This window comes from Myxocyprinus asiaticus, chromosome 50, assembly GCF_019703515.2.
Source record: "Myxocyprinus asiaticus isolate MX2 ecotype Aquarium Trade chromosome 50, UBuf_Myxa_2, whole genome shotgun sequence".
Lineage (NCBI taxonomy): Eukaryota > Metazoa > Chordata > Actinopteri > Cypriniformes > Catostomidae > Myxocyprinus > Myxocyprinus asiaticus.
In genome coordinates this window covers 24,197,992-24,209,731 of record NC_059393.1, presented here as the reverse complement: position 1 = coordinate 24,209,731, position 11,740 = coordinate 24,197,992, and the positions used below count along the sequence as shown (strand labels likewise).

General features: G+C 37.0%; 2 protein-coding genes across 2 annotated transcripts in view; one reads left to right on the top strand and one right to left on the bottom strand.

Annotated features, from left to right (window-relative positions):
- The window catches only part of LOC127439214 (natural killer cell receptor 2B4-like), a 70,982-nt gene that overhangs the window by 28,942 nt on the left and 30,300 nt on the right, over positions 1-11,740 (bottom strand). The window lies entirely within an intron of this gene.
- Positions 1,107-8,527, top strand: LOC127439215 (uncharacterized). Its single transcript, XM_051695367.1, has 6 exons — positions 1,107-1,243; positions 3,513-3,836; positions 4,016-4,363; positions 4,531-4,641; positions 4,758-4,790; positions 5,062-8,527. The coding sequence occupies exons 1-5, from the start codon at positions 1,195-1,197 to the stop codon at positions 4,787-4,789; spliced, it is 864 nt and encodes a 287-aa protein (XP_051551327.1). The 5' UTR covers positions 1,107-1,194; the 3' UTR covers position 4,790; positions 5,062-8,527.

The window sequence follows — 11,740 nt, the reverse complement described above, 5'->3', positions numbered from 1 at the left end:
AGAAACTGGCTAAATTATCTGGCTGCCTTGAAACATCACATAGGACAGATAAATTACAACAAACTGAGACTGTCACATAGATGGCAATATATAAAGACTGTGTTTGTTTCCAGAATTTCCAAAAAGAAAAACCTTTATTAAGTCATCTAGAAGAATTGTCAAACTAGAAAATTACAAGAAAAGTAAAGAAAAACATCTACTAAAGTAAACATTAGATCTCTTTGATCCAAAACACTAATTGTAAATGAAATTATTACAGATAATAATTGTGCTCTTCGTGCTCTTCTTGTCACCAAACAACACTGCGCTAATCATAGATATGCGTATCTACATCGGCAGCAGCCAATGACCGCGAGGATTCTCTTCTTCAGTGTTTAGTGAAACACCGCAGGTCATGTGATTTCAACATGGCAAAACACATTAAAGGGGGTGACCCGCACCATGTATAATAAAACACTTTTTATAGAAAACTATATATGAGTACAGTCTTCATCTCATGCGAGTGTACACCATTCAGATCAAACTTCACATAAACACAATTCTTTTGTTAACATGTAAAACTTTTTAAATTGGCTCCAAACTACTGAATGCACCTTTAACTGAATCCCCCAAGTTTTTGTTGTGAACATGAGCCCTGCCTGAAGGGCTGAACCTTTACACTGATGTTCTTGGTGTTACTCAGAGGTCAGGATTCATGTTTAATTATTTTGAAGATCTTCTTTTCTTCTTGCTACTGTATACAGACCCCCAGGGCCCTATTCTAACTTCCTCAGACCTTAACCATTTCTGAGTTTGGCCAGGCTGGGAGACCAGCTTAGACCATCCAGACCAACTATGACCATTCTGACCAGCTTAAAAAAATGTTCAACCCTGAACCTGGCAACCCTCGGTTTTCGTTAGACTACTTTCATTTTCGCTGATGAAACAATGCAACCTTTCAAAAGAAGTGGGCAAGTACTGTCATGTTTTTTTTTTGTTTTTTTTTTGTACGTATTACCTTTAGCTATTCTTTGATCCCTTTTATCATTACTGAAGTCAAGACACATTCCTGAGGGCGGAGAATTTTCTAAGGATGTTCACAGTAACTGCCATCACCAGTTCAGTAACAAACATCGCCATTTTAACAGAGGAACAGAACCCTTTTATTACAACAGAATCTGCATCTTACAATTTTTTAGCTGAACAGTGGTGAAAATGAATGGCCTTTATACTTTGCTCGCTGTATGTGTTTTGTTCGTGCATGGTAAGACAATTTTACAGTCTCCCTTCCTATTAATGATAAATCATGAAGGTCGAAAGTGACACAGTTTCATTTTACAGCTCGAAACACTTTATTTTCTACAAAATCTGTCTATTATTTCTTAATCATGGCTGTTTTAAATAAACTAGGATTTGAAGGGAAATTTGTTTATGAGAAGACAATGTGGACACATATTGTTTTTAAATATCGTTGAACTAGTTTCTGAGGATGTTTAGACAGAAACAAGAGCGGTGACTGATGTTGCCATTAAAACAGACGTAGAGTTGAGTTTGAATCTCCATTAATATTTAAAAAAATAGAAGAAAAATATCAAGGGTCAGTATATTTTATTGGTGGATGTTATATAATTGTATGTTTATGCTCCAGTCGTTCCTGTATTAATTAATAGAAAATGCACAACTTAGGTGACTATGCTTAATATCATTTCAGTTGTTCAATTTTGCTGCTGAAATCTGTATATTTCTTAACCAATACTGCAAAAAATCTGAGTGTTGAATTTGAGTGTTGAAGATATTATGTAAATGTGTTTATTATCGCAAAATGTGAACAAATGTTGCTGTTTACAGCCTGGGAGTTTGAAGAGTTCATGCTTCTTTCAGAGATGTGCGCGCTCTGATTATAAGAAATATTTTGATTGAAGTTTGTAATATTTTTAATGAAGTTTGAAATATGTAGTTTAGTTGGTTATAATATTAGCAATTTTATAATTTACCACTAAAAATATATATTTACATTAGAGGTCGACTGAGAGCAGATTTTGCCAAAACCGATAACTAATCTGGTGGAAAAGGCCAATAACTGACTAATAGGTTTAACTGAATGTTAAAAATAGTTTTTAGTTATTAGTAATAAGTTTAGTAATTGTGAGAGTGTGTTTTATATAACCTGCAGCAGTTCTCAATGCATCATATCATGAACAAGATGAACGATCTATCAATGTATGAATCACTTGGAATGGCATCAAGGTTTTCCACGTATCATTTTTATTAGGCTATATCTATGTATGTGGTTACAGACAAATTATAAAGAACAGTGAAATTGCTCACAGAAACTTTTAACTTCTCCCTCTTGCCTGCACTTGACTCCAGTATCTCACTCACTCACTGCCTGGAGATGGGTGATGTGAGGTGCACTGTCTTCACTCACATTGGTAGTTGCTCCCAAATGTCACTCATCATTTGCATAAAGTTGACATTTTCTTAACTTTGTCTTGTCGCGCGCGACAGCTACCTCTGTCGCCAACGGTCACCGCGGCCTGCTACAGGTCGTGTTGTTGGAAGTCGCTTTTCTCTAATTGGAAATGAATGGGATTGTGTCGTTTTGTCACCGGTGGTGTGAACGGTGTGAAAATCCCAGGAGATCAGCAGTCACAGAAATACTCAAACCAGCCCGTCTGGCACCAACAGTCATCCATGCGATTATATAATCAGCCAATCGTGTGGCAGCAGAGCATAAAATCATGCAGATACGGGTCAGGAGCTTCAGTTAACGTTCACATCAACCATCAGAATGGAGAAAAATATGATCTCAGAGATTTGGACCATGGCATGATTGTTCGTGCCAGATGGGCGGGTTTGAGTATTTCTGGGATTTTCACACTCAACAGTCTCTAGAATTTGCTCTGAATGGTGCCAAAAACAAAAAACATCCAGTGAGCAGCAGGTCTGTGGACGGAAACGCCTTGTTGATGAGAGAGGTCAACAGAGAATGGCCAGACTGGTTTGAACTGACAAAGTCTACGGTAACTCATATAACCACTCTGTACAATTGTGGTGAGAAGAACATCATCTCTGAATGCTATTCTGAGATGTGGGTTGGTGCTGTTTTGGTGGAACGAGGGGAACCTAGACAATATTCGGCAGGTGTTTTTAATGTTGTGGCTGATTGGTGTACATGAGACACATGCAGGATTTTCTGATGACTGAATAGGTTTGTGACTGCTGTAAATCAGTGATGTTCTTATGGTGTTTGTTTGCATGTGTAACAGAATGGAGTCCATAAAAACTGCGCTGTATTGGGACGAAGTATATTCTTTTCGATTATATTCTATTTTGAGGCTGCATGAATCCAGACCAAATTGTCTATCCATTTTTGTCTGATATATGATCTTTTCTGTGTCTATGATTAATTACATTTTTACTTTATTTTTTTCAAGATCCAGTAACAATGTAGTTTCCCAAGTTCTTATCTTTCCTTTAAGTTTGTCCCACAATCTCACAAATGACCTGTCTGTAACTGTTCATTTGTGCAGGTGTGTTTGGTGATGAGACAGTGTCAGTGATGGAGGGAGATTCTGTCACTCTGCTGACTGGTGTTATAAAAACACAAGATAATAAGATGGTGTGGTCTTTTAATAACATTCGCATAGCTAAAATCAGTGGAGATCCCACTAAAGCCTGTACAGATGTCCAGTGTAATGATGGTACTGAGGGTTTCAGAGGCCGACTGAAACTGAACCTTCAGACTGGATCTCTCACCATCACGAACATGAAAATCACAGACTCTGGACTTTATATAGTTGAGATCATCACTATCAGTAGCAGCAGCGAAAAGATCTTCAAAGTAACTGTCCTTGGTGAGTAATTTAATAAATGTTTATAAGTAAGTAAAACAGATCATCATTGTGGACTAATTGAAACAAAGATGTATTTTTCGGATCTTTATTAAAAAATATATTCTCATGGTTTAGGTAACTGAGATCACTTGTTTTCATATGCACACCCCAAAAGAGCCAACTGTGCATCTGTGTTTCAGGTGTGCCTGGTGAAGAGACCGATGGAGTGGAGATAAAGTCAGTAAAGGAGGGAAATTCTGTCACTCTGGATTCTGGTGTTAAAAAAATTCAAAATGACTCGATGGCATGGTATTTTAATGACACTCGCATAGCAGAAATCAGTGGAGATCCCAGTAAGCTCTGTGCAGATGTGATGTGTAATATCGATGAGAGATTCAGAGGCAGACTGCAGCTGGATCAGACTGGATCTCTCACCATAACAAACACCAGAACTACAGACACTGGACAATATCAACTAAAGGCCAGCAGCAGACGTCGCCGCAGCATCAGCAAACATGACTCTAAGACATTCCATCTTAATGTCATTAGTGAGTCAAATTAAGTCATCAAGCCTACACAGTTATTAATAAAGAGAAGTCTTGAACTTTAAACAGAATTATATACTGACTCTCTCAGATCTGCTGTTGTGTCATAGTGTTTGTTAACAGACTGCCAGGTTCAGTTACACTAAATGCTGTCTTTTTTATCATTACAGATGCGTGTACATCTTCAGGTGTTGTAGCAGGAATATTTGTGTGTGTTCTGCTGATGGTTGTTGCTGCAGTTGCTGGTGTGATTTACTATCGCCACAGGAAGTCTAAAAGAGGCAAGTTTACACACAGATACTATAGCTATAGGAAATATATGCCATAGATAAAGAAAATCTTTATTGTGCAAGATGAGTGTTTAATCATGTGTATGATATTATTTTAAAATGGGCAGAGTTTCAAAAAACAGAGCAGAGCGACACATGAGGTAAGATACTAAACAACTAAAAATCTAAATCTCTAAATTTGGCTTGAACATTGGTGGGGGGTTTCAATGTGAAGAATTCACATGTTTCCATTGATCATGGTATATATATTGGGGGGGGGGGGGTTGTACTTGCTTGTTTTGATTACCCCCCCCACCAACAGATCAACTTAATCAATTTTCTAGAAGAAATTAGTGCATTTTATACATTTCATACATTTCATGAACATTGTTTTTCTTTCTTTGCATTCTGTGAATCTTTGTTTTCTTACAGATGATGAATGAAGATAAGTCATCAGAATTATTGAATCCAAGAGGCTTCTGACAGAATCAGTCAGTGCAACATTTATTCTGATTTTAAGTAAATGAGCAAAAACAGATGAGCATCTTTTTCTATTAGTCTCTAAAATCATCGATGGAAAAATACACTAATATCCTGCATAACATAAATGTAAACATTAAGTGCTGTGCAGTCCACAATGGTTAATGATGTGGACAAAGTACACAACTCCATTACTTGAGTGAAAGTACAGATACTACTTTTCAAATATTACTGCATTACTAGTGAAAGCTGTAAAGACAGATTTTTACTTAAGTAAAAATACAGAAGCACTTGGTTTTAAAAGTACTTAAGTATCAAAAGTAAATTTCCTTTTTTATGTCAACGCATTGTTTTATTACTGTTGCATTGTTGTATGTAATACTTACAATACCTTATGCCTCTGAAGCAAACTACTGAATACACTGACTAGCTTGTAGTATCTGTGGAATAAAGAGCTTTCTGAATGTTACAAAACCTATAGAAATGAAACAACTGAACTGACAAAAAAAAAAAAAAAAACAGCCGTAATCCTCTTCATTTTTTAGTTTAACACTCCTACCCACCCCCACAAAAGCAGCATGGTAGTGTTCTCACACAGCTCTGGCAGAACATGATAACCGCTCTCTCTGGCTCAGCGGCAGCACCAACGCAGATCTGAATGTTCCGGTATGATTTCTGTCAAAGGTTTAATAGACAGGCGAATCGTTATCATTTTGGAGAGAGATCGTGTGGGTGTTTGAATCGAGATCGCAATCTTTTTATGATTTAATCATGCAGCTCTACACATAACTATAGTAATTATGCAAGGTAACAACAACAACAATAACAACAACAAAAACTATAAAAGTTACAAGATATTAACTTATTTAACTCTTAAGCTCATTTACATTTGAATTCATGCTTTTGCATGCTAACTAACGTCATTGTCGAACCTTACCTATGCGTTAGCGGTGTATCCACAAGGCTACGGCAACTTGGCGGGCAAATCCATAAAAAATAATTTGACCGACCATACTTAATACTGAAACTTTAGCTCTAAAGCACAGATCATTTCAAGCTTTCACAAGAAATTATAGGTTTACACACCTCAGTATGCTTCCGCAGGTTGGACGGTGAGTTTTAGGTAAACGAAGCAAACATTTAAAATGAAACGAATCTTTAACATTTTCAGAAAACTGTAACATAATTTCTAAGTATGGCCATGGGTGCACGCACTGCGCCGAGGAACCGCCGTCTTCCATTTTGCCAACTGATCAGTGTTCAAAAAATGCTGGGAAATCATTGGACTTCACGACACGTGACCCTACAAGAGTGATTATTGATAGGCTGTCTGTCACCTGCAAAAAACCAGTCACGTTTTAGAGAAGGATTTTCAAAGCTGCTACATAGTAACGACTTTCTACTCGAGGACCTTGATAGAAATGTAGTGGAGTGAAAAGTACGACATTTGCCTTTCAAATGTAGTGAAGTTAAAGTCACAAGTTTCCAGAAAAAATAATACTCAAGTAAAATACAGATACTCAAAAAGTGTACTTAAGTACAGTACTCAAGTAAATGTATTTAGTTACTTATAATTTAATTTTAAGTACGCCAACCCACACTTGTTTCATTTTAAACATTTTAAAATGGTAAATGTATAGAAAAAAATACAAAAAATTCAAAAGCATTGGCTAAAAGTGTTTGTCACTGTATGTCAATACAATGTCCCATTTTGTGCTTTTGTGGGTCTGTTAGAGTTACATTGAAAGTGTTATACCCTCAGGTCAGCCGTGATATATTTATTTTTATTATATGAAGATGATCAATTAAACAAGAGAACCTGCTGATTCAGATGAAACCAGTTGTCATTTAACATTCACTGGTGTGATTGCAAATCAATTTATATGGGGAATAGATGGGAAATTCACTTTTTTATTTATCCTCCAGTAAATTCTACATATTTTTACTCTACACTTACAACTACTGTCACCTTGGTAAGATGGAGGTCATGTATGATAGTTATTTCACCCCTGTAGTTCATGTCTAATTGGTGAGACTGATGATGTTACAACACTCCTGGTCTCCCCTACTTGTTACTGAAAGCATACTGAATAAACTATGTGACTCTTATCTGTCATTATTTCCAGCTGCTTATTAACCTGCTGTTTTACTGTCCAAACATGTCAAATATTTTATTATTGTAAGGAAAATGTAATATGCATGTGTAAGTTTATCCACAACCAAAGCACTCTCTGTGCTAAATAAAAATATCAATAAAATATAACAAAAACAAATTTTAATCACCTAATTTTTAAAAGTACAAATATTCCATGCGCTCTCTCAATTAATATGAGAACTGGCATTGCCCACCCTAACTGATGCCACATGAAAGGATACTGCATAAACGGCTTTCTTTCATGTCAACTACCCATTTACGTGGTACTCCATGATTCTTAAAAGAATACAATGGCACTCCCACTGCTAAAATAACAAAGGTGTTCAATGGAAATCTTTTGTTAGTGTCAGGTTCTGTTGGTTTGTTGGCATGCAGAATAAGAACAACAAACGTCTTCAAGAACATGTTAGAAGTATGAATTACAGAAAAAGTATTTAGTGGCTTTGAATCTGGTTGTACCAGTTCTCTTGAGAGTTTGGGGAATACCGCAAGAAAGTAATAATAGCAAGTAATCCAGTTCTAAAAACTCGTGATCTGTTATCATGTTATTGCTTTCTTAACAAAGGTGAAATGGACTTTTGGACTTGCGTCATCTATGTTTTTGTTATTGTACCATTTTAGTTCCATGTAAACAAGTAAATGATGTATTGTCATGTTGTATGAACATGGAAATAACCTAGGCTATGTTCACACAGGCAGAAATAAAATCAGATTTTTTTTGGCCAGTCTGACTCAAATCCATGTAGTTTTTTGTAGTCCAAAAAAAAATAAAAAATAAAAAGAATATTAAATAAACACAATTTTTACAAGCCTGAACCAAACCACATTTGTAGATGGTTTGGAATCAGATTAAAATCAGATTTTTCTTAATGTGTCTCAATCTCACGTGAATACGGGACGCTTGAGCATTTTGAGCGCTTCAATACAGGATGGGGGTCTTTTCATGCTTCAATATGGGACACAAAGCCTTCAATATGGGACGTTTCACTTCCTGATGCCGTATGGGATAAAATACAGGATGTCTGGCAAAAACGGGACAGTTGCAAATCCTGGCAAAAAAAATAAAATTAAAAATGATCTAATTTGAGAAAAAATCAGATTTGTCAGGCAGTGTGAACAAAGCCTTAGTTCCATATTACTCACCCATCCCATCACTGATCCATGGTTCTGCCAGAGCACTTTTGTAAGTGCCATATCGACTGTGAAAGCCGAATTTAAAATTAGTTGAGCAAAGTGATTCATTAAAATGGATATTCATATTTACGTTTGTTTTGTGTCCAGTTTTTCTGTTCACCCTGCTCTGCTGAATTCATATCTTAGTTTAGTTACGGGATATAACCCAATTTACCTTCAGCCAAGCTAAATGTGTAGATGCAGTACCATCTGTCACCATATGAAATCTTTGTCTTGTGGCTGAGTAAGTCGAGATTAAAACCAAACATCATTCTTGTCGAAGAACTTGTCCATGTTCAACAGCAGGTCTCTTGAGGACAGGTGCAAGTTTTTCTGGTTTACTTCATGGTTTATCAAGCAGGTTACAAAGCTATGAGTACTGGCTTCAATGACTTCCATTGTGTTTCACTGTAACTCAGATTTGAACTTTTTTAAAGAGATGACATTAATTTTTGTTGTAGTCATTATTATGCACAAATACTGTCGATTGAGCTTAACTTGTACTGAACCCAGAATATTCCATTAAGAAGGTATTATTAAGGATAAATTATTCCTAACTATTATTTCTAAACACCAGAAGATTATATTATTCCAGTTGTTACATCACTGTTAGGACTGTTATTGAAGGATGGGGTAAAACAGGGGTGAAGTTTGTGTGGTGAGTAGGAGGTTGGGTTCAGCGCTGAGCATTGGATGCTGGTCAGTTATATCCAGAAAAGGCTACATACACATGATTTAATGCAAAACTACTTTACTAAATATGCTTTAATACTGAAGCAAAGTTTCTGTTTTTCATTTTACTTACATCAGTTACACCAGAACAGTTTTTCTGATGCAATTGAACATAATGGAATAACACTTACTTACAATAGTTGTGCACTAGTGTCAATAATGAAGTCCATATCAATTTGTGTGTTTAAAAGAAATGCCCTCAAGAACAAGTCATCTGACCTGTTCATATCACCTGAGAGATGAGTCATAGTTTTTGTTTTACACAATTAATCTTGTGTAATCTTTTGTTTTAAGCTGTTATATTGAAGGTGAGGACTGATTCAATAAAACACAGTCTTGTAAAACTGATTGATGAACCTGGAGCTTATGAAGTTTTCGGAGGAAATACATGCGCTGTTGACATTTGGAGAAGATGATCTCACTGTCTGGTTTAAAAGTGAGTTTATGATCAATGATGATTCCAAGATACTCATATTCCTCCACCCGCTCTATAACCTGACCACTCTAATGCAGTGATGGTGGATTTTTCCCTGCAGAAGTCAATGGCCATCTCCTTCATCTTAGAGGCATTCAGTCAGGGCTGTAACCACCATAGACACTGAGGGGGACATGTCCCCCCAATATTCATGATAACGCTCTACTGATATGGGTTTTTTCCATGGCTGATTATTACATTTTTGCATTTGTTCTCTCGCAGTCCTGAATATGTGGTTACATCCTTGCATTCAGTTCCAGATAATTCTTACTAGGTATGGCACCAGTCCAATATCTGGATCGGTATCGGGTCCAGTACTGACGTTTTTACACAGATTGGGTATCGGTCCGATAAACCTGATCCAAATCCGGTACCGCATGTTGGTCATGGACATTACTGTCAAGCTCAAAGAATGACATAAATAACCTTCAAATCACCATTAAATTAGTCCACATAACTCATGCATTTTATTCAGGCTCTTACAGTCATCCAAAAGCTTTGTGAATTGCAAAAGGCTGTGTTTCATAATAAACATACAGTCAGCATGCACAGTTAAGTAGTCTCTGGCACCACGCTTTACTGAACAAGCGGCACTCTGCTGACACACAAGCATAAACATGCGCAGATGTTCATGATGCGCTGCTCAGCGCAATATGTGGTCGCTCCACACAAACTCCATCTCAGATGTAGATGAGCAGTAGTTCAGTCCACCTATACCATGCATTGAGAATGGCACCGGACAAGCATTTTACTAGATGTTGAATGAGAAGCGTATTACACTATTGTGAATTAGCCTACAAACAAACACTCAAACACAGACTTCATGGAGCGCTCAGTGCCGGACTTTCAAAATAAAAGCTTATTACCAATGTATAGTAAAATTATTATTATTAGAAATTACAATAAAAACAAACTGGGTTCCAAAAATTACTGTGTGATTGAAAAGTGGTTTGATATACTAATAAAACTCAAATAAATAAATAACAGAGAGAGATCTGAAACCATTTACAAGTCTTTTCTACTGAAGACTTCCACTGGAATTACTGTTATTTTTTGCTGCTGCATCCTGAAGACTTGTTAATAAAGTTTTGCACATGCTGTTTTTTCTATTTTATAATGAAATAATGTATTGTTAGAGGTTTTTGTTTCTTGACACAAATAGTATTCCCAATCAGTTCCACACAGTGAATCATAGATGTTCTAAATTCCTTAAGAAAAAAACAACACTGGTATCGGATCAGGATCGGGATCGGGATCGGGATCAGTATTGGCCTATACTTAGCTACATATCTCAATGTCAATCAGAATGCTGGAGAAACACACTCTGATTACCTGCATCGGCTCCAGACAGCATTCAGTTCAGGTGTGAGAAGGAATGGCCTTGTATATATAGAGTCTGATATGCAACTCTTAAAACTCCTTTGTCCAGGATGCTGGAATAATGCTCTGATTACCAATCTACAGCTTGAGAAACACAAACGATACCCCCCGTCTTTCCCAGAATTCTTACTCATGCTGCGCACTGAAGAGGACAGGCAAGAAGCGGATGAGACAGCATCTTGGGGTTTCAAAACCAAAAACTCAGTCTAGTGTGCAGGCTGCATGTATTCCTTGCTTGACAGACCTTAACTTACACGTTTAATGTGATTACTTACCCTCTGCCGCTTTTCAGCCTTTGCAAAAGCAAATCGCTAAGCTGCAAACGCAAACTGCAAACCGTACGGCTGCTAAGGAGAAACCAGTAAAAAGGAAGGCCTCGAAGTGTGAAAAACCAAAGCAGGTCGATGATAAACAAGACAATAAGCAGTTGAAAGAGACTGCTGCAGCAAACCCAAAGCCTAAACCCTGTTATTGTTTCAGATGTGGTGTGGATGGCCACATTGCATTCTCCTTCAGTAATGGGTCAAACCCTGGTGCAGGTTAAAAGAAATGAGCTTAGAGAAAAGCAATGTGCTTGGGACATGCATAATGGTTTATCAGACACCCAACCTTTAAACTAGTTGTGGGACATGCAGAGGCCAATCATAAATCCCGTCCCACCTCTCACAAAGCACAAAAATGCACAATCAAAACACATGCCATCCATCAGAGAAGTA